The sequence below is a fragment of the Scophthalmus maximus genome, chromosome 16 (assembly GCF_022379125.1).
Source record: "Scophthalmus maximus strain ysfricsl-2021 chromosome 16, ASM2237912v1, whole genome shotgun sequence".
Lineage (NCBI taxonomy): Eukaryota > Metazoa > Chordata > Actinopteri > Pleuronectiformes > Scophthalmidae > Scophthalmus > Scophthalmus maximus.
The window spans coordinates 11,342,394-11,365,808 of record NC_061530.1 but is presented as its reverse complement, the minus strand read 5'-3'; the positions used below and the strand labels follow the sequence as shown (position 1 = coordinate 11,365,808).

Sequence of the window (23,415 nt, the reverse complement as noted above, 5' to 3'; positions counted from 1 at the left end):
ACACACACACACACACACAAGACACATCAGAGAGTGAATTTCTCATTATTCTTCAGGTGCTGCAGTCGGAACATGAAGAAAAAAAAAATCGAAACAAATTTCGGTGTTGACAGTTGTCAGCTCATTTCTGTGAGTCACAAACTTAACACAGCCTTCGGTTGGATGAAGAACACATCATGTTTGTAATAATGACAAATGTTGCCTTTTAATTTAAAAAAATTTATTTGGTCCATCGGAACCTGAGATTGAAAATGAAACATACAGAGGTTTGTACACATAGACTCGTATCCCTCCCACAGAAAAGATCATTAAAATATATCTCATATTCATCGGAGATCCATTTTTTCCGCATTGAGTTTTTTTGTTTCTACTATCATAATTTCATCCTTTTCTTTACAAGTTCAAAAGGGGTCGGCTGATTTTTCTCTTTTTTAATATATATATATTTTGTGGCTAATATTTGCAGTCTGTACAATTTACAAGGAGGAAACCAGACAAAGGAGAGAGGACAGAGAAAGCGTTGTGTTGCAGGCTGCTCCATCAACCGGTGGTTCTCTGGCCGCAGCCTCCTCAGCAGCAGGGGGCGCATCTGAAGCACAGAAGAGTCCCCACCACAACTTCACAGGAGAGGAGTGGATTCATTGGACACAAGCGACAGCAACAATGACAATTATGACCCCCCCCCCCCCCAAAAAAAGGTATAAAATCAATCTCATGTACATGTAAAGTGATTCAGCAGTGACACTGAATTTTGAGGTGCCTCGTCTTTGCAGGTGTTTCAGTGCGCGTTCCCTTTCTCCTCGAGCTGATCCCGAACTGGGGCCTTAAATTATCACATTCCGTTATCTGTCATTCATCGACACAGTGATCAACAGTGTTCATCAGACAACAGGCCTGCAAATCACTTATACAAATAAATTAGACACTATGTTCGCAGCTGCTCGGCAGCAGCGACGCACGTCCCACACACTCACACACTCCTGGAGGTGGTCATCACACGTCCTCACTCTTTGGAAAACATATTTACAGTCACTGCAGCTGAGATGTCGTGAAGTACAGTCTCTACCAGCGCTGACGGACGTGGCTGCGCGGAGCAAGTTAGCGTGGGGACACAGTGCCGCTTCTCAAGGCCGTCGATCAATAAGGGTCGATGGCAGCGAGATGACGCACGCCTCAGCACTCTTGACTCGAGGTTGCCGAGGTCAAGTGGTGAGCTGAATCATCTCACGGAGGAACTCAAAATGCTATCGACATAAAAAAAAATTAAATTCTGCTTCCAAACCATCTCCAGGGATTTTCTTATCAGTGCTCAAGATTTTTCTCATTTCACAAAAGAACAGTAAAACATTGTGTTACTTGTTATAGTACCGCATTAGTCCTCCCCCTCGATAATAAAACATCTTCGTTGCCATGGTGAGCAAGGACAGATCCTCAAGTGAAAGATGAGTAATGGCTCTCTGACAGCGGATATATTGGAATGAACAGGTGGGCGGGGCCCTACAAGAGGAGCTGCGTGCGAACAGCTGTGGGCCAACCTATCCTCAGAGAGAACGAAAACCATATTCTGTCACAACATAGCTCCCGGGCTCATTGTCTCTCTTGTCGTGTGTGCTCGCAATCTGACAAAATGGAGATTTGTTTATAACGCGCAGACTCGGTGCTGTCGCTAATGTGCTGTCAGTGTATTCTTGCGGGAGGACGACCAAGATGCTCGCACTGCACCCGAGCAAACAAGAGTGGTCCCTGACCTCCCAAAGTAAACGCGGCGGCTCTTCTTAAGATCTCCCCTACGGCATACTGACTGTTCAAACAGCAACTCGCTCCCAGAGTAGTCCCAAAGTACGCCACTGCATCGATCCACACACCGTCAAACTGCTCAAGTGTGAGAAACAAACAAACACTCACTGACCTTCTGCGACAAAAAAAGGACCAGACACAGACTTTAATGTGTCACAATCCAGAAGTGCAAGATTCAGCATGAACTCACTCTGGCTGCTTTCTGACTGAACTGTTGTCCTGACAATTTTCCTGAATTTATACAGGGGCTGTATGTGAGAACGCAAATGTCCACCAGCCCCCAGTAACCTTTTCTGGAGAATGTCACAGTGAGCCCATGTGAGAATTCAGCAGGAAAATCTCCACAAAATTCACAGCTTGTTGATGACTGTAAACCAAAACACATTTTCCTCCTGGTGTGAACGCTTCTATCTGGCGACAATCTCCTGCTGCGTTCGTCATGTGTGAAAGGCAAACTCTGGGAAATATCGGGACCCCATTGTACGGACACTGTCCGTGTGAAAACAGCTTCTCTTATACCATGTGTTCAGACCCAAAACTGAGGCGGAGTGAAAATTAATCGAAGAGCAGAGAGAAAAAAAAAAAGCTATAGTTTGTTTCTCTGTAGCCAAAACTGTATGTTAGTCTATCAGAGAACGAGGGGAGGGGATTTCATTACACGTCAGTGCTTCTCCAGATAAAACCTCCCAAAACACAACCCCACCTTCAATGCTGCAGCCCTGCCCCGTAAGTGTTGACGAACAACAGAGATACAGAAAGATGCTGTTTCAGCTACCACAGCTGTCTCTGGATCAGCCTGAGGTTTTGCTCGACTCCAGCGAACTATACAAATGGTGAGTTTGGTCCTGAGCTTGACAGCACTGCGGTGATGGGGAGAGAGGCCTCACAGTACTACATGAATGATGGCTTGTTCTAATCACCTCAAGAACATAAATGTGGACAAAACAGCAACATGGGTCATGTATTAAAACAGGTAAGACTGATACTGACGAGTGTATTCTCTCAAATAAAAAAAACAACCACGAGTAAATCTAAACGTTGGGTTTGGCTCATTTAGTACCGTATTGACAGGGTGGGTGAGATAATTCCCGCCCCTGAAGTGTCCCACTTAGTTAGCAGTCTCGGTGCACGACATGGGGGAGTAAGGGGGAAGTGTCCAGTCGCTGAAGGGGATTGGCTCATTGGTTGTGGGCCCGGGACATGGCTCAGTAGTTACAGCACCCCACCCTGGCTTTTGCGAAGCTCGTTGAAAGCAGGGTCCTCTCCGAGCATATAAAACCAGAGGGCCGACATCTGTTCCACATACAGCGCTTGTGAAAAATACCTCCAGAATTTTAAGTAGTCCAAACTGGATCCCGCTAGGTGACTAATTGTGAATAATTGTCGTGTGAGTGCGTCTCGGGTCACTCCGCGTGGCCTGCTTCCCTCATTTCATCCTGACATGGCACATCCACTTGGCAAGGGACAGAGTGCACGAGGGCTGGATGAAAATGTCAGCATTTATGGAGCATTAGGAGTTCATGCTTATACATTCATGTGTGTGTGTGTGTGTGTGTTCATCAAAAAAGGACACACAGAAACAGATCTGTCTATGTTTTAGGGCTACACACACCACTTGCCCACCCTGGCCTGGATTTCCAGTGGTCCGACAGTTCAATGGATTCGAGTCTGCGTATGTACAAGAGAGTACGGTGGTCGGTGGTCATAGCGGCCTGGGCCGGTGCAGGCCGTCAATGTCTGGGGTGAGCTGTGGGCTGTGGGTGGCTTTCGTGGGGGTCCAGTCTCCCAGAGAGGCCTGGGCCGCCTTGCGGTGAGCCAGGCGGTGCGTGATGGAGAAACCGGCGTTTCCCTCGAGCTGCGAGAGCACAACCAGCACCTGCCTGCAGGGGGGGACAGAGAGCATCGCAAAACACATTAGAACTGCTGAGAGACACCTCCAGGGTTTCTGTAGCCTCAGTCAAGGCCAATCAGGAGCATGTTGAGCATGTTGAACGCAAATATGATACACTGCAATAGTGAATTATGGATGATGCAGTGAAATAAAGGGGGTGTGCTATAACTATTGTGGTAAGGGTGGTGATCTGAATCTTAAATACATATTTTTATTTTACAAAAAACAAAGCTCCCTCCGCGTAATTTATATTTTCTTTAAACCCTCCGACTACACTCCAGTGACAATTACATCTTGTCCTGAATATGATTACATGGCTGTTTAATGTTTTGACCTACTATATACTGTATAATAACCAGTGAGTACGAACACCGTAGGATACGACTCCAATTTTGCAGCACTGAGTGTTTTTATCAAGTGAATTGACATTATCTTCTTGTTATACGAGGGAAAACCACATCAAAAGACATGGTCCTCATGCATGGGCCCTTTTAACTGTCTCCCATTATGTGGGACATAACTTCCAGATGATGAGGTCGTAAATTTGGACTAATGTGCACAGTAATGCCACTGTACTGACTGCGGCAGTCGTACAGTAGATGTCCGAAGAACCTAAACTCAGAGGAACCTGATAATGTGTGAACATTGAGATCAATGGGAAAGCAAAAGCAGCTCCAACTGTGCTGAGACCAGTCTGGGGATGATTATTAAGAAATATACAGTGCTAATCCTCTGGGGTCACTGCGTTTATATAAGTTTGTACAAATATAATCATCTATAATGGGTGGAGGCTTGATGAACCTGTACCAAATGTTCCTAGAGCATTTAATCTCTTCACTTATTGACTATTCACGTTAATCATACCAAAATATAGTGATATAATGATATAGCCTTTTCAGAGATGTATGTATGTGGAGAGAGCGACCTGTGTAAAGGTGGGACGCTGTCGATGGTCTTGAGGCTGCCGCGCGTGGACACCACATTGAAGCTGTCAGTGCAGTCGCAGGAGACGTGGAGGTAGTATTTGGGGTGGCGGTTCTCCACCACCACGATGAGCCCCGCCCAGCCGTGGGTCAGGTAGTAGCACGTCATGCCTTCACGTCCCTGAGAAGAAAGGAAAGCTGAAAATGAGCGCACAGGGCACATTCGTGTAAATATTTACAAGACCTACGGGCCAAGTTCAGCACGCTGAATGCATATGAAAGAAGGGACAGATCAGTCAGGTCATGGACATGTGACAGCTAAGGGAGGATGTGTTTAGTGTTGAATGAAAGGAGCAGTGTGCGTGTCTCCAGAGAGCCGAGCTTAGTGAATCTTATGGGGCAGAAGCCGGGGCTTCGCGATGCAGTTTAGAGCTGCCAGCTTCAATCAGAGTCAGTTTCGGGGCAACTGGCAGTGCAGTGCAGTGCAGTTGGGCGTCTCCAACAGCTGCAGGAGGAGTCATCACCTGGCTGAAGAGCAGACAAAGTATCTCCTAAATCCCCCACTATCACTCAAGTAATGCAAATATGGCTCGCTCGACCCGGTTCAATCAGAGTCTGTTTCTGGGTCACCGGCGGTCCAGCACAGTAACGCGTCTTCGCCAGCGTCCTGCAAGGTACACCAGAGATACATATAGCACAGTTCCAGGCATCACTGGAGCGCTGTGGAAATGACGGACATGTTATTCTCTCTATTATAGGTTTCTGTACCATCAAAATTATTTTGAAGCTGTTATTGTGAGTTTACAAAAAATCGGCATTATCTCGCTTTAAAGTGGTTGAAAGCAGGTGGGAGTGAAGCAGCAAGGATTCAGTGGTCAATGGAGGTCTGTGCAGCTGAAATCAGAGCTAAATTGTTATATGGACCATCTTTCTGTCAGGATGACTCTTACATGACAGAAAGAGAGACCTTAGGGTCTTGAATGGACTCACACCTGTAACAGACGTTGTGACGACTTTCACCTGTCAAGCAGCGACTGTCGATCTCTCTTTCCTGTAATTGTGCTAAAGTTAATACAAGTGCGGCTGAGCTGCTCTGGCTGCCGTGATTTTGCTACAGTAAAACCATCCACGAATCCCACTCCAACTAAAACTGTCATCGGTACATGTACGGTGTGACCCAGAGCTGGTCAAATTATCCATCAATACCCCCCCCCCAAAAAAAGAAGTGTAGATGCAGTCGTGCACTGCCGGGTGCTTGGCCCACCTACTGCGAGTGGTGAATTGCTAGAGAGCTAAAGAGATGAATGATTAAAGAAAGACAATCTCAAGTGTTTAAAAAGCCCTGTCATCCTCTTAAATACCAGCCGATGTGACAGCACCTATAGGAAAGTGCTGTTCGCGGGAGCCAGAATAAATTGTTTCCTTCAGTGTAAGGGTGTGTGTGTAGTTTAGATAATGTGCACACACATGCATGTGTAAAGGCAGGACTCAGAGTGGAATACAGAGTTTCATTCTCCAGATTCGCAAGCATTTAGATTATATTCAAAGATGTGTGTGTGTGTGTGTGTGTGTGTGTGTGTGTGTGTGTTTTTGTGTGTGTGTGTGTGTGTGTGTGTGTGTTTGTGTAGGTGTGAGACCCTGAGCTAGGAGGACAGGGAAAGTGAAAGCTGCTGAGTGAGGATACAGAAACAGGTATTTAACAGATTTAAGGGTAGTTTTATTGCTACTTCTCGTGCTCTCTTATTCTGAAAGAAGTCTCTCACCTCGTGTCTCTCCCCTTTGTTTTCCGTAAGGAGGATTATGGCGTCGGCCAGTGTTGTGGCCGGTGCCTCCACCTGCTCCACCATCACCTGCCTGGAGCTATAGATGGCGAGTATGTAGCCAGGGAAGTCCTGGCTGGGCCGCCGCGCTGCTCCACTGGTAGGGCTGGAGACTTTGGGGAAGAGATAGTGATGTGCTTCAGAATTAAAATTAACACGCTGAGTCGACCGAAAGTCTCTGTTATTGTTGAGTAAACAAACATGAACCAAAAACTGCATCTTAACACTTACTGGGTGTGGCTGGACCTCCCGTCCCATTGACGTTCATCTGCCAGTGGTTGAAGGCGCAGCAGACGACGGCATACTCCCCCGGCTCCAGCATCACGTCACAGCCCACAAACTTCTTCACCGCCCGCTTGCTGTGGGCCAGCAGGCGGCCCAGGGTCAGCTTGTTGCCGCTGCCGAAGGAGGCGCGGAACACCATGATGCACAGGTCCAGCAAGTGGCTGTCGGCTGTGTCTGAACGCCTGGGGAGGGGGAGGGCATGAACAGGTTAGACACACACACACAAACACACACAAAAACAGAAGAGGTGTGGGGGAGGACTAAGAGCTGTTGTCTGATTGTACCTGCTCCCCTCCTGGAAGAGAGCAAACTCCAGTGCCGTCCTCTCCAGCACAGTGAGGGCTGTGACGGTGACCGGCCCGCTGGCCTTGCTGGGGAAGCAGCCCTGCAGCCTAACCTCCTGCCAGTCCGAGTGGATCTTACAGATGTCCACCGAGTCAAAGTACCTGTGGGAGGAGGGGTCAGAAAGTGGAGAGCTGAATCGAACTCCACACAAACATTTTAGCTCTGCATCAGTATCAACCTTGTCCATACTAACACACTTCAAAACAAATATCATGTGACCATTCGCGTACACTGAGCGTATCAGTGTAAACAGGAACCAGATTGTCTACTCTGCGGTCGGTTACTTAGTTACAGAAATTCTACAACCGAGGATCAAAAATGGTGAAAAGTAAGAGCAGGGATTTCTTTTCTTGGAGCGACGATGTGATGGTTCTTTAAAACGAAAACGAAGTAATGTGGATGTAGCCTGAGTCACCAGCAATTTGACCATCCGCTCTCTTCCTGTCATTTCAATGCATCACAAGCGAATCCTGAACATTATTCTAGCCTCTGTCGGTGCTGCTGTACAAATACCGTTTACCTTGCTGACAAATCAGGCCGCCTCCTTCAAAGAAAGAGCCTCCCACGAGAGACATTATGTTCCTCACTTTCAGTCTTTTTCCATGTTTCATCACTTCCTAACCTCACTCTGACAACTGCCTTACATTCTCCTTTTGTCTTCTTGACAATCAAGAAGAAGAGAGAGGAAGAAGGGGAAGGTATGTGGATGTTTTACACTGGGTTTTGATCACGAGGGACAAACATGTGTGCTTCTGACATCCTTTGTTTCTGAATGTTGTGTTTTGGTGTAATAATCTTTTTTTGTGTATGTGTTATTAATAATCAACATCAGTGCTACTTGTCCACCTGATGCATAAGGGTCGATAAAAGGGTCTTGTAAATTGTGCAACAAACTGACAACTTATTCGTTTTCCCACACTGGAACAAGTTTGTCGCAGTCGCCGGCTGCAAGTTTGTCAAATAGTATGAAACGGAGAGATTATTCTACCGTCAGAGAAACCAATAAACAGCCAGAAGACAGATGGGATTTTCATCTATCCTGAACACATTTTTCAGGTTGGAGGGGATTTTTTTTTATCCATGGAGGACGGCCACATTGGTGGCTACGAACTTATTGCAACTCTTATTTTGCTAGATAGGAGAGACATGAATAACACAGCGACCAACACATAATTCATCTTCAGCTGAACCCCCTGACCTGCTGGACTTCGTGCCAACGTGCATTGATCAGACAGGTTGCTGACAGTGAGAGAAAAAAAACTTTTTCTAGGCAAGTGCAGTGTGTGAGATCCCTTAAAATCAGATTAGTTACAAAAAATACTAACACTTAGTGGAATGTTTCACAAACAGCAACACTGATTCCTTCAAGCTATATGATGTCTATTTTTTACTTCAGGGTTATTGTCTGGGCTGTAATTTGGTTCAGTTTTCTTTTATTTTCATTTTTGTCATATTAGGGTTTTGCTCCAGTTGTATATAAGGGCAATCCCAGGTACAAACTCCCTAGTATGTTTCAGATTACTTTCAGTTTTGTGTTTACTAACCTCTACAAGGTCACTGGCCAATGAAATGGTCCTTTTACACAAGGGGAAAGTTAAAGCTAGGAAAACCCCCGTCGATACTTGATGCTGCGTGTGACTGGATGACAGGATTAATCTAATATGACAAAACACAAATTGAGCCATGACAAGGCTAAGCCTTTGCCTGCCACATCCCTGGCAACTAAAGCAACAACAACAACAAAAAAAGAACAATCCAATAAGAATGCCACTGTGTGGGAAACAGTGTACGATGCGCTTGTCTAAAAATGTTCTGAAAACAACATTAACGTCAAAAAATGCTGTCATTCAGTTCGGTGTCAATACCAGATGGTCAGATAAAATCCATGGGGCCAAGAGATTACTAAACCATCCATCACACACTCTGTGCTTCCATCGTGACACAGTTTAAGGAGTCATTTCACCTGCACTCAGTTAATAAAAGCTTCAACATTTCCTGCTCTGAACAGCTGGTGTTGAGTAGATCTTTCCTGGGATAACCCCTCGCAGGAAGTCATGCATTTTACATATCAAACAGCCGTGTGTGTCTGTCTGGAATAAACAAAAGAAGTAAAGTTCGCAGCCAAAGACACCATGGCTCATATTCATAGTCCCAATGACGGTGGGTTCAGATATCGACTGCGTAGTAGTCTCCGCAAGAAACATCAGATCGATGATCATTGTTGTAGATCATGTTGACAAAAGATCCCAGAGTGCTCAGTGTCAGTTATGGCTGTCGCCATGACTCCTGAAGGCCTCTGGGGGCAGACAGGCGATCTAAAGATGTACAAATGGGGAACTTGTAGGTTACCACTATTGGATATTGTGATACTATTGTAATTCCATTGGCCTTGGTGAAAATAGGCTGAACATTTTCATGTAGTTCGTTCTTCACATTCTACAACGAAACGTGTGACTAGATCATAGTTTTTTTTGTGTGTGAACGTGGCTCTTACTTTATGAAGTCGGTGTACTCCATCCAGAACACGCCCTCACTGCTGCCGTGAGCCATCAGCTCGTGACGCAGGTGCTGCGGCCAGTCTGTCCACTCGTCCGACCAGCTGCCGTTCCACGAGAAGCGACCCCACGGGTTACGCAGCCGCAGCAGCCTGAAGCAAAGAGTGACCGGTAGGCAGGCAGACAAATTCATGAGTGACCAGCAGGGAGGGAGGCAAATACATGTTCCAGTTCAAGTGTTTAAGTGATAACAGCTTTCAGCCAACGCAGCATTCCCCACCTCTGCAGACTCATACTGCTCCTCTCATGGATGGTTGCCTATTTATTAACAACCCATTTCATTTTACCGCCTCCCTTCTTGCAGTGCAAAACTTAAAAGATGTTATGGAAAGCTGGATTGGATAGTCACCACTTTCCCCCGCAAAAGAAAGAAAAAGAAAAAAAGAGCAGGTGAATCACAGTTTCCAAGCTCTCGCACAAGGTCTCCAACTCAGTGTAGATCAACCGCTCCCACTCGAATGCTTTATGGCAGCAAATTCAAGTGGCTGTGTGTGTGGCTCTTGAGCAAATTACATCTGGGATTTATGGCTACTCTCGACTTCCTCCTGCAGTTAGGACAGGAGAAGCCTCCATTGTGCGGACTCACAATGCTGCCCTGATCAAAGTTAGCAAAATGTAGTGCTTTCCTCCACTGGCATCAAGCCTCCTTCCCCTTTTATTGACAAATTATTCACAGAGAATGCATCTGTTCAATTAATTCTAAACACAGATCCTTTTTTAACAATATCTATGAATATTGTTAAAAACACCTGCTTGAGAACATGAAACTTTAAATTTAAACCTTTAAGGCACAGTTTCTTTTCATAAATACACCTGCAAGCTAATGCCTGTGCAAAAATATTTTATGATGTATTGTATGGCTGACTAAAATCAGACCTGCATGGGAGATGTAGCTGAATGAATAGGAGGAATTAATGGGAAAAGTCACTGTTGCTATAAAGAAGCAGCGAGCCAGAGGCATGTATCAGAGCTGGAGCAGATGTAAAACATTTAGTCATAAATACTGAATTCCGAATTGTAAAGTAAACTGGTTTGAGCAGAATACTGCGATGTTTTTTGCCACAGATTTAGAATCCATCTCTGGCTGTAGATGCAGAAAAGGTCCCTCCTTGGTGGTGGGGCTGTCGGGGCTGATGAGTGAGATTACTGTGATTGCCCAGTTCACACGCACGCAGCACACGCACCCGACTTACAGGTACACAGAAAGGGCAGGTGTTATGCCAAGTTCTGCCTGGCTGCTGACGCCAGAAAAAACGTAATGGATGTTTGGAATGTCCACCGACGCAGCAGGATTTCTGTTTGTGAGAGAGAGAGTGACATCAGAGCAAAGAGCTCAGCACACACCTCCACAATGAAGCAACGGCCGAGACACTACTATCACTATGACAGCGTGTTGGGCCAAATTAGACTATGGCGGGCCGCCAAAGTCTAGGTAATAAACATGTAGCACTGATACTATATCATTGACGAATATCTGGCCCAGAAATGCTGACCACAGTGTTTTCTTTAAGTGAATGAGCTGTATACGTCAAGGTCGTATGTGGACTAGTCTGACTCACCGGATGTAGACTGTGGGTGTAGGCCTGCCCCTGCAACCAGAATCATGCTGTTTCAAGAAGCACTTTTCTCTCCAGCATGTTACCGTTTTCAAACCGTGAGCAACTACCAAGTTCCAACCAATACGCTGAAAATGTCATGTTCTGACAAAGATTTTGGATGACAACAACAGGCACTCATTTCTTTACATTTTAAGTTTCCCAAACATCTACTAAATTGTCTGTTACAAAGATAGATTGATGTAGGGAGGGAGATAAAGCAGTAACCTGCGAGCAGAAAATGGCAAGTTTTGACAATTTTTGGGATCAGGAAATCAGGATGGGAATGAGCAGAGAGCAAAGAAACTAGAAGAATTCAGAAAGTCCAGCCATTCCATCCATACCTGTAACCCTGGACATCGCGTACGTCCAAGATGGAATACGCATGTCGAGGCCGCAAACCCAGAGACTCATAGACGACGTCGTCTACCTTCATGTTGCCTCCTCCACAAGATGCACCCATCAGAAACCTAACAAGACAAGGTAAACGCAAAGTGTAAGACAAGGGGTTCACTAAAACATCATTGGCAAACTGTTTTCAACTTTTCTGTTTTATATAGGTTATCGTGTTGATCCTTTCTTTACTGATTCAATCTTAATCTTGGCTAAAAAAAGCATTTTTCTTCTTCTGCTCTAACTCCGTGTATTGCTGCCATCAGCTTAAAACAAATAGAATTTATATGACTAATGCCTTTTCATTTGTATTTGCTGGTTGTCTTTGCTGAGGAACCTTCCCCTTTTTTTGTAAAGTATAGGTTGTCGTGATTTTTCAGACAATTCCCGTTTGATGTATGAAATACTGCAGGTTTTCTGACAGATGGTAATTTAGCCGCAGATAATTTGGCTCCTTTTTCAGCTCTCGTGTCATGTTACTTTGAAAGATCACATTCAAATACTCATTACCAGACCTCTTTTATTACCGACATATGCTGGAATTTATCGCCTTTGTAACTTTGTAGTGCCTTACTGTTCGTAGTTGTAATTATTGTTAATACTGATCCTAAGTATTAGGTGTGCCGTCCATTCGTACATGGAGTGACAATGCGAATTCCGTCTCTCTTACCCGGCCTCCTTGGAGCTGAGCATCTTGGCCCAGATCAGGTCTGTATCGATTGGTTCCTCCCGGGGGTTTGTGGAGCTGACCTGGAGCATGAGCGAGTCGCAGGGAGCCCCGGTCAGCGTGGCCAGGCCCTCGATGGCCCGCCCTGCCTGCAGGGCAAAGTAGGAGCCGTGGAGTTTGGCCAGGGCTTTCTCAATCAGCGCCACCCACAGCTGCTTCCTCTGGGCCTGAGAAGATGGTGAAGGGGCAAAATTCAGAATATGCCGCAGTACTGAAAAGCAGGTGTATTTGTCGCAGGAGGTTGTTTGCTGAGAGGCTCGTTTGAAGGTTTCTGAACATGACAACCTTCTCGTTCAGTCATCATGGTGGAGGCATTTACTTTGAGGTGGCCTATACCTAAGGTCTCTTCTTTGTCCCAACTAGAAAAGTAGATGAGGCATGATGTTTTACAGTTTGTCTCTACAGCATGACTCTGTGCCTGGTTTCGTTTCCCTTGTGCTTCAGTTGATGCATAATGCAGTACTTCGTTTGTCCTGTAATTGACTGTTGATTAATTAGATCTCCACATACACTCCTCCCCTGAGACATACTTGTGATGAAAAGCTAGATAATTAATTAGCTTGAACTCATATTAAGAAGTTAATATTACATTGTTCTAAGGCTGCAACAATGAATGAGGTGCACGTGGCTTCATGGTGTACTGCTTAAAGATAAATCAAAGTGTTTATGTTTGGTCAAACTTCCACCTCCTGTTTTGTTACCTTGAAGGGTCACAATGATGCGAGTGTGAATAATAAAATGTACACCGCCTGTCTGTATGCATCAGTATGTCTCTCAGTTCAAATCTCTCCAAACGAAATGAACTTGAAGAGGACAGACATTATGTGAGATGATGAGTTTTCTTCTTTTCTCTGTCTACTCCTAGTGTCCATGCAACCTCTACAACATTGAAAGTGCATGCCTCCGCACAAAACTCCCCACGACCCTCTCCGTTTCTGACCTGGGAGAAGAGCAGGTAGCCATAATCATCGCAGGGCAGCATGTCGTCCACCAGCACCGTCGTCCATGTCCCGTCTTTACATAACCGGACCTGGTAGGCCCCCTCTGGGCAGATAGTCCTGGTGATCATCACCCTCTCCACCAGCTCTGGGCGCTCCGCCAGCACTGCCAGCGCACTAAGGAACCTGGAGGGAGAGAACACACTCAATGAACTGGAAAATGACATGTTGGATCAGGATGGACAGATGGATAAATGAGAGGATGTGACTGAAACGAAGCACAAAGACAATGTGAATTGAGCAGTGAAACGAATGGAGAGGAAAAGACATCAATGATCAGTCGATTGTGACGGACAGGTGGACGGGTGAATGGGCGTCCTGTTTAGTCAGAGAGACAGGCGGGGGTAAGGATTGTTGAATGACGGGCGCAATCAGGGAAGAGAACAAAAATAAAGTTTTTCGAAATGTGGAGTTAAAACATCCCTTCCCGTAATGTGCCTTGAGCAGTTATGGATGTTTTATTTTTTATTTTTACATAATTTAGCCTTCCTTGAAAATCAATTTCATTTGATGAGTCAAGCTTCTGTGCCTTCTGGTTACCTCCCCATTACTGTTAATTCACCCTGCAGCAAAGACAAACTGGCTCGTCTAATGAGCTTGCAAGAGAAATTAGTTAATCAAAAATCCAGCGACATCAGAAAATGCTAATTCCTCGCACAAAAGAAATGCAGCTGGGGGCACGAGGATCCAACTTGAAAGGAATATATTTTAGTTATTAGTTTTTCTTAAAAATGTATCATACAATACTGATGAAATGGCTACAAACAGTGGAGGTTTGGCGAAAATGAACAAGAAATTGTTTAGTGTGCTGCTGACTCTTGCTGACTTTAATTTTGCACATAAAAGTATTCAGGCCCCCGTATTAACAACACAGCTAAAACGTTGCAAACTAATGAGCTACATCTGACACTGGCACTATATATACATGAAATGAAATGAGATGAGAAGAATGTCTTTCAATCACACTTATCAGGAGTTTGTTGGTCCAGCAGCCATTTAAAGACTGAAACTCTTCTATGTTGGGTTGGAAATGTGTATCATTAAAGCTATATTCCATCTGTTTAACTGGCAGCCCATTCTGCTGCTGATGAAAAAAAAACAATCGGCTACACACACACAATCGAATAATAATCCAATTATCTGTGTCATAATGTGACTCTAATATCGGCTTGTGTTGCAGCCGCAGTCGAGGACAAGGGTGACTGGCACCATTTTCTTCTGCCGTCATTAGTTTGGCTGGTGGGAGCTAGGATGTTGGCGTGTGTGTGTGTGTGTGTGTGTGTGTATTAGAGAGAGATGCAGCCTAAGAGGAAGAATTTAGGTTACTTTCTGTCGCGAGCGAGAGGATTCGGCTCTCGGGAGGGTTATTTTTTGATAATCTGTGTGCTGGTGATGAAGAGAAAAAATGTATTGGGACAACTTTATGATCGACTGCTCTTTGTTGTGTGTGTTTGCGTGCATGTGTGTCTGTGACACACTTAACAAGGGCAGGGAGATAAAGCATGTGTCCGCTCCCACATTCCCGTGAATAATCTCCCTGTCAGGTGTATCTGTACATCTGTCTAACTCTACCCTGCTTTCTCTGTCATTTAATCTGTGCCTTCTTTCTTTTTTTCTCCGCCTCCGCCTCCACATTTTTCATTTCTCATCTTTTCTCCCTCGACTTATTGTTTCGCTGCCTCTCCGTCACTGTCTCCGTCTCTCCGTCTCTCCTAGCTCTGGGCGGCAGAGTTCATCTGAAACAGACTAAAACAAAAACCACACGGACTGAAGTGGTATCAGTTGTCCGTTTTATATTCCTCTGACCTTTCACAGAGACTGAAGGGAATGAGAAATTGCCTTTTACTTTGGGGACTTTGGGCTATTCTTGTTTGTCCTGGGTCAAAGCATTAATCAGGGCATGTTCCCTTGTTTTTCTGCCAAATACTTTTTTTGTCTCTAGATCATTCCAGTTATCTAGGTTCTACTAGTGCCATGTCTCTCCTTGGGTTCCATTCTGACGGCTCACCAGCAGTTTCCGAGCAGGCCTTGCAGGATGTCGGAGGGCCGCGGCGTGCGAAAGACGGACCACTTGACGCCTCGGTCTTTGAAGTTGCTGCAGTTGATCTCGTGGGGGCGCAGCCACTTTTTGATTCGCTGCTGGACGCTGTCGCCTTCTGGGAAGCCCACAGAGCGAGGTCCTGGGGGGAAACTGTCATCCACAAAGTTCACAGAATTCTGAATGGGGACGAGAGGGAGATGGGGTGAAGGGAGGAGAGGGAAAGTGACAGGAGTGAGACTACGGAACCTGTTCAAATATTGTCAGCATGACTTCCATTTAAAACAGAGAGGGAAAAAATTAAGACATTTGAATTAGTTAGAAACAAGTCTATTTAAAAACCAAACATCACTGCCCAAAAGGAGTTGGTGAGAGCATGTAGAAATGAAGCTTTTCAAACAACTATTGCAGGCTTCTGATATGACAAAGTTTGGGGGATGAGGATTAATGAGGGCCTTACTGACCATCACACGGGCCCGGGATTCTGGGCCGAACAAGAAGAAACCACTCCCTCCCAAATGCATTCATGCGGCAGGAGGAATTACTCATCACACTTGCACAGCAGGAGACTAACTGTGGAGCGTCGTCCCAGCCAGGATACAGGACGTGTGGACATCAAACATTCAAAGCACTTCTCTTTCGGACATATTCTAGCAGTGCACCGAGACACGCTGGATTTTAACTCTGAAACGTAGCTGCATCGCTACTGTACAGTACAGTGGGACCTGCACTGTACATGGATACATTAACAGGTCAAGACACCTTATCCGACACACTATCTGACCATCTAAAACGCCCCCGTACAAACCTGAGAGGGCTAAGAGCCACACGCAGCCCTATCCGGTTTCCCATCTGTGGTGTGAGACGAGTGCTAAGGGAGTCAGGGGATGTAATGCGATGGGCAACCCACTGGCGGTGGCTCACAGTGCAGCGGCTCGATTAGTCGCCATCCCCAAAAATCCAAATCTGTAGCCTGGATGCAGCATTAGCCTCCAGACAGAATCACTTTGACGCAGCCTCACCAGCCCCCCCTGACCATCCGAGGTCTCTGTGTAGCTCACCCGTTCTGTAGTTCGCTGGCTTATGTTTGACCCTTTACTGGCTTTTATTGTACAGGCTCAGAGGCCAATGTGGATTTACCACACAGGTGGAGGACGGTGGGGTGGGGGGCTACAGGCTATGAGGTATTTACTGTAACTTCTCTCATGAGGCCGGAGTTCATACACAAGATGTCTTTTTAAAAAAATTTAAATTAAAGGATTCCCTATTTTTACAGTGGGAAAACTGACACACATGATCAAGCTAAGAACATGAATCAAGATTATGTTAGTTCTTATGGATAAACACAGATCAGCTGTGACAATGAATGGATTAGTAATCAACTATTGAATTAATCGCCAGAAACTATTTTGACAATCGATTAATATGGTTTCTTTGCTATTCTGACAGTAAACTGGATATCTTTTATTGGAAGACAAAACAAAAAATCTTGGGGTTTGGGAAACATATTTTTTTCAAGATTTTATGACATTTTATGGAGCAAAAACCGAATTGATTAACCGAGAAAATAATGAACAGATTAATCAATAATAAAAATATATTTTATTTGATTTCAATCCCATAACACATTTAAGTTTATACTTTTAATGAAATGCTATGTATTTGCAGAGTTTTACATTCTGTGTTTTAAGTGCAAATTAATCATTTGGAGAATTACTTTCCGCTTGGCAGGAAGTAGCTTATTTCCACGCTCTCTCATCTCCAGGTTCCAGCGAACTTCAGGTGCTAAATAAACCCTGAGGGCCTGTGCACAAGCACTGTGTTTTTTTGCAGCTGGGACAAGCAAGTCCTTTGTAGTCTTACTCGGCAGGTGATGATAAGTGATGGGAATTTATGAGCTAATTCAACCCTCACAAACAAGAAGATCCCCCATAGAGACAAAATATGCTAATAATAACAATTACAATATGTAAAAAATATATACAGTATGTATGTAAGAGTATGGATTAATAGATAAGTATTAAATAAAAAAAATATCGCACTATTACCAAAGTAAAAACTATTCCCTCTTTGGATTGCGTAAGGATTTTAATGACACGCTAATGCATATGCAAAAACATTTCTCTATTAGTCTGGTTGCAGTGTTGTGACGTCTAATGATGTAAGCCTAGCTGAGCGAAAACCTGGTGCTGCTGTCTCTTGATTCTTTCACTGGGCACATGCCAGCATGCAAACCCAAGACTGCAACCAGCCAATTCAGCGCTGAGCTAAGAAAACCTGCTGCCTTCCCGCCATCTCCCAAAATACACAGAACTGGCAGTCGTACAATGATAGTAAGATTGTAGCTAGACATCTACATCTCATAGACAACATATTGATCTAAAAAAAAAAAAACCATGTGGTGACAGGGAATTATTGAGCTGGATTTCACTGTGCCACACTTATTAAACCCAAAAACAAAGGCATCCCAGAACAGCCTGGCACGAACGAGACTGTCGCAGGCAGCGAAACCCCGTCACTGCAGGCAGTCACAACTTACGATCCAACATGTAAACCAAAACCACAGATAAACTACTGAGTGTGGCACAGAATCAAATGACGAGCAGCGCAGAGAATGGCGTTGGGAAGATAAATAAAACAGATCAAAGTCAACGTGCTGCCAGGCAGCATCTTTCTGTTGCTCCCTCAGAGGGCGACATGGAGAGGGAACAGAGGCACGGGTTCCAGCCATGCTGGGTTTCACAGTTCACAAGCGGTGCTGATGCCTCTTAGTAGCATTTACCCGCTTGGCACAGTGAGTAAGCGGACACGCTCTGGGGCACTGGCATCAGGCTCACACCTCTCACTCTCAGAACCAATCAAGGAGAGTAGAAAAGCAGAGAGGCCCTCAGGTAAAGAGAGAAAAATATTTCTCACGCCCCAACTCCAGCTTCACTTTTGCTTCTTTATTGATTCCTGCAATCTGGACAAACTCTCCTGTAACTTCTACAGTAAATTTCATCGGTGGCACCATGCTATAATCCCACGTGTCTGGAAGGAAAATCAGAAGTGAACAAATAAAAAAAAAAAAAACGCTCTGAAACCCTCACTGTGTTTGTGTGAATGGACAGACCACACGTCTCGTAAAAGGGTAAACCCACGGCTTTTATCATCATTACACTTTCACCACTGGGTGTTTCGGTGGTTGCCAAGTGTTAATAAATGGATAAGACAGACTAGTGTCTCTTGCTTAACAATTTTACCACCCCTCATGTCTCTGACCCCTGAAACCGAGCTGCAGCAGTTGATGCTATTGGTGATTGCATTCACTATGGGGAAGCGGATCGTTTCTGCTCCTCTCCTCTGTAGCTCTGCTGCTAAAAATAGAAGAGCCCTGTGTTCACCTTAACACACGCACGCACGCACGCAAACACACACATCCGCTTCACTGGTGAATTGAGTGCAGTCGTGTGGAGAGGGTGGGTGGGGGTGGAGGGAGGATGCGGTGGGTGGCCAGGGGAAAAGCGTATTTTGAGATATTAGCAGAGAAGAAGAAAAAAAACAGGATGAGCATGTGGGGATAGATGTGATGAAGGAGATGGGATAAAAAGGAGATGAAGAGGGGAAAGTACTTTGAAGAGTGCAGAGGGGGGAGAGCTTGAGAGAGGCAGGCCTGAAATATTTGGAGAAGAAAAGGAAAGATGATAAAAGAAAGAGTGGCTTAAATGTGGGTCTTAAATTAGGAAAAGGGAGGGAAAGGTGGGGACGAGGGATCTCTGATATCCTTCCTTCTTACTGAACCAAATTCCCTCCCACGCTCACAGCAGTGAGCTCTGTGACTTTCAAAGAAGACATAAATAATGCATTCCCGAGCTCACTTCATGCTATTGTAAACATAGCATGATAAGGTGCAACGGCGGTGCAGTAAGTGGGCCTGCATCAGACACTCAAATAAATCCAGAAAGAAAAAAAAAGAAGACCTGAATCCAAATAGTTCTGGATTCTGCAAAGCCCACATTTTTCTGAGGTTTTACCAGTCCAATCAGATTTGTCTCATTAGCATAAGGTGTTAGCAGTCGTAACAAATGAACCCCTTGTGACAGCTATGAGTAGCAAATCCATGACAACATACGAGAGGCTTATCAAAGGTTGGCAGAGACAAAGTGAGCATGAAGTGGTGTGATACAAAGAAGAAATAGAAAGGTTGTCTCATCTTTGCGAGAGTACCGAGGGACGACATCTCTATGTCTCCTAACAGCTTTAAACCACACAATTGACCTTTCTTCATCTTTGAATATTAATGCTGAGGCACTGGATCATTATTTAGGGTTGCTATGACAACAGACAAGCCTCACATTACAAAAGCATAATTAGGTTATGAAGAAAAACAACTTAATGATTAAGTTGTAATGTGACAGTTATTCAACATGATGAAAATGTTATGTTTCAGGGTACAAAAAGGAACATTTAACCAGAACCACAGTCCTGATGTTTTAATAACTAAATAAATTAAATCAGTGAAGTTCACTTTAAGCAGAAATTACATTTAGAAAAAAACATTTTTTAATGTCTAACAGACATGTCGGTATTTCATTAAGTAGTCTAACGTCTTCCGTAATAAGAACTCTACGTTGTGGTTGGAGTCAACTGAAGAGAGGAAACAGAGTCCAACTCAAACTAAGCTGTCAGGATTGAAGGAACAAAAAAACAACATCTATTTAGAATGAACAAAACTTGACTCCCAGGGCAAGGTTTGTGCAAAAGAGAATTTCAGAATTTTGTGACTTCTTTGGAACTAAGAGCAGGCTGCAGTCTGGATATGAAAATAAGACACTCAGCATCCGCAGCTCATTGAGGTGGCCAAGATTCCGCCACTGGTCGTTTTAAAACCCAGCTAACAAGCGGGTGCAAACTGAGGCAATGACAAAGCCTATCAGCATTTCTCGGAAAATTAGAGAGATTGAGGGAGTGGGAACAATGCCAGAGCCCAAACAAAAAGAGGAATTAGAAAGAGGGAACTATGCTCTCTGCAAGGCAATGTGCATCCTGTGACGCATCAATCAATGAAATCTTCAAAGAAAACTCTACAAAATGAAAAGGTGACAAATTAAGAGCTCCGAGTTGCAGGACAACACATGACCTGTGTCCGCTGCGGATGAAAACATGCTCCTTACTTGTTCACCCACAATAGAAAAACTTACCGGCTATGAGAAAGATCTTATGAGTGATAGAAATCCAAGTAGTATAACAGAAATCATTATAATTCACATGCAACACTGTGTCACTTTTTAAGTGTAGATGTTTTCTTGTGCTTCGCAGCTACAACACATTTTACTCTTACCTCTCTGCAAAAGGTGACTATGTTCTCCCAAAGCTCCTTGGCCTCGCCTTCATCATTTCGTCGACGTGCCTCTACATGCATGCTCTCCCTCCTCTTCAATGGCTTCATCACTTTGCGAAGGGTGAGGTACTGCTGGGGTGTGTGGCATGCAGCACAGTTCTTGGCCTTGATATCATTGAGCAGCGTACATGCTGGGCAGCTCCACTGTCCCACCTTCTCTTGAAGGCTCAATGAAGCGGATGAGGAGGTACTTGAACAAGCGATGGCAGGGGAGGAGGAAGGGAAGCCCCGGGTCTGTTTCCGTGTTTTGTGACTCGAAGAGGAAGGTGTGCAGGAGCAAGTAGTACCAGGGCCAGACGGCAGGCCACAATGTGTACAGCAGCGGGGCAGGGGCGCCTGCTGTTCCTGAAAGCCATGCAGCTTGGAAGAACCACAGGCTGAGCACTTAGGTGCACCCGTAGGGTTGCGCAGGGTGCACTTGGAACACCCCCAGGTGCTAAAGTCCGGGCTGGAGGGGCTGGCCGGGGTGAATCGTACTGTCTCGCAGCCAACAAGGTCAATGAGGTCCGCACCTGCCCGCGATGATCGGCAGGCCTCGCACTTAGATGAGCTACCTGGATTGGACAAACAGCAGCTCGGGCACTTCCAGGTGGGGGCAGCTGAGGAAGCAACAGGGAGGAGTGGGTTCAGTAGGTGGTGCTGAGGGTCTTCTTCCTCCAAGATACTGAGGCGCTTGCTGGGGTATGAGGGTTCCTGCGGTTGGGCATGTTTGGGTTTGGCTGGCCGCTGGGGGCCTGGCTGGGGTGGCACAGTGGCCGTTGAAGGTGAAGTGGGACTGGGAGTGGTGGTGCCTGGGTTCGGTTGACGTCCTGGAGGGGGCACCTCTCTCCTGCTGCGGGGCACAGGGTTGTTCTGGAGGGAAGAAAAAGAAGTAAAAGGGGAGGAGAGGGACTGTGAGGGGACATGGGGAGGTTCCTGAGGATCACAGGGAGGGGCTGGGGGAGAGTCATCTGTTAGGTCTATGAGTAGTGGGGCAGCTCCTGCTGTGTGAACTGGAAATCCCAGCACAGGCGTGTGCACCTCAGGCACCACCAGAGCCTCCGGGGGGATTTTAGGCAAAGACAGTTTTCTGGGGCCACCGCAGGCTGAGCACGACAGAGCCACAGGTGTATTGTGGAGTGTGCATCGGGGGCAAGCCCAGCCCGAGTGCTGCCCCTCCAGGCCGCCCACCTCTCCATTGCTCTCAGACCGTCGTAGAACTTCCTCCTTAGCTGGATGCTGTCCATGGGGCTCAAGGAGAACTATGGGGGGGAGCGTGGGTGTCGGAGGCTCAGGCGGAGCAGATGGGAGGCCGTTGGAAGTGGCGGCCATGGTCGTGGTGGGGGGGGTGTGAGTCGCAGGGGATGGCCCAAAGCCGCAGACAGAGCAGGCTCCAGATCCCTGGGGATTGTTTAGGGTACAGCGGGGGCATGCCCAGCGATGCTCCTCAGTGCTGCTCAGCCGCAGGATCTGGTTAAGGTCGGGCTTCTGTCGCGGTGCCTCACAAATGGAACAGCGAGGTGCTGCGCCGGCATTCAGGAAGGTACAGCGTCCACATGACCACTCACTGACTCGCACTGCTGCTGCCATGGAGCCAGGAGAGTGAGAGTGGCTGGAAGAAAGTAAAAAAGGAGTCAAAACAAATTCATATTAGCCATACCTATTTTTGCTTAGCAATAATACATGCATACCGAGTATGTCACTGCTCAATCATTTCAGCAATAACAGTTTGAATGAAGGCATACATGCTTCCAGTAAACTATGGGTGATTAACTTAAGGAAGAGGGGACAGCAAAAACATCACTGAGACTGCAAGATTAGGGGAGACGGACGGAATTAGAGGAGAAAAAGAGTGTGAGAGGGAAAGATTAGCCAGTGCAGGGGAAAAATCAAATCTCCCTCCTGGGGGCAGTGAGGGCTGTAAATCCATACACAATGGCCACATGATTAGAGCCAGAAAGACAGTGCATAGAGAGAAAGAGCCAGAGGAGAGGAGAGGAATAAAGAGGAGGCTGCTGAGGCAAGAGTTCCTTGAGTACTCCAGACTGACACTTGGAAGAAACACTGGATCCCTTCCACTCCACATTAGCACCCCTCTCCCCTTTTACTCTCTGAATGCTAATACAGGGGTAGACAGGGGCAACTTAAGGTCGTGTCAACCCTGTGCCCAAATGCATTTTCAAATTGATTTGGAATGGATGGGTCTATTGGTGTTGGACAGGGACAGCCCCGAGGGACGGATGGGGTTGTCGTCTGGACAAACCCATAAAAGTGTCACAGTCACTCAAGCCGCTCATGTGTGAACACCGACACAGAAAAGGTAATGTGGGGACTGTAGGGTAGCAGAGGACGAGGTGCTAAGAGCCAGAATACCGCGGCGGTCTTCCCATTGATCCCAGTGGCTAAGATGCTGCCCACAGTCTGACAGCAGAGTGCGTGGATCTGGTCACGTTTATTGCTCTTCATTATATTTATGGAAAAAAAGTCTGATAATTACTTTGTTGCTTTCACATTAGGACAGATTTCTGCCACTGATAAAGAACAGCAGAGGCTTGTAACTGCTGGTTGTGCAGCCCAAGTCTCCTTCTCCAATGCAGCACCATGTGTCCTGAGCAGCTGAATGGCCTTAGTTCAACTCCATTAAACCCTTTCAAACCAGGCCAATCCTCAGAACCAAGGGAGACCTCTT

At 45.8% G+C, this 23,415-nt stretch overlaps 1 protein-coding gene across 8 annotated transcripts in view; it reads right to left on the bottom strand.

Moving 5' to 3' along the window:
• Positions 1–203: 203 nt before the first annotated feature.
• capn15 (calpain 15) overlaps positions 204–23,415 on the bottom strand; it is a 36,805-nt gene continuing 13,593 nt past the window's right edge. For 5 of the 8 annotated variants that reach the window (XM_035612291.2, XM_035612295.2, XM_035612289.2 and 2 more), the window contains exons 2-13: positions 20,688–22,338; positions 15,338–15,546; positions 13,272–13,455; positions 12,275–12,498; positions 11,556–11,681; positions 11,176–11,205; positions 9,556–9,708; positions 7,001–7,162; positions 6,663–6,898; positions 6,375–6,544; positions 4,614–4,792; positions 204–3,677 (exon numbers count right to left, since the gene is read on the bottom strand). In XM_035612291.2, the coding sequence (XP_035468184.1) occupies positions 3,500–3,677; positions 4,614–4,792; positions 6,375–6,544; positions 6,663–6,898; positions 7,001–7,162; positions 9,556–9,708; positions 11,176–11,205; positions 11,556–11,681; positions 12,275–12,498; positions 13,272–13,455; positions 15,338–15,546; positions 20,688–22,316 (3,480 nt within the window). In that variant the 5' untranslated portion in view covers positions 22,317–22,338 and the 3' untranslated portion in view covers positions 204–3,499. Of the gene's footprint in view, positions 3,678–4,613; positions 4,793–6,374; positions 6,545–6,662; positions 6,899–7,000; positions 7,163–9,555; positions 9,709–11,175; positions 11,206–11,555; positions 11,682–12,274; positions 12,499–13,271; positions 13,456–15,337; positions 15,547–20,687; positions 22,339–22,417; positions 23,146–23,223; positions 23,374–23,415 lie in introns of those variants that run through there. The other 3 variants (XM_035612294.2, XM_035612292.2, XM_035612290.2) reach the window with 3 other exon arrangements.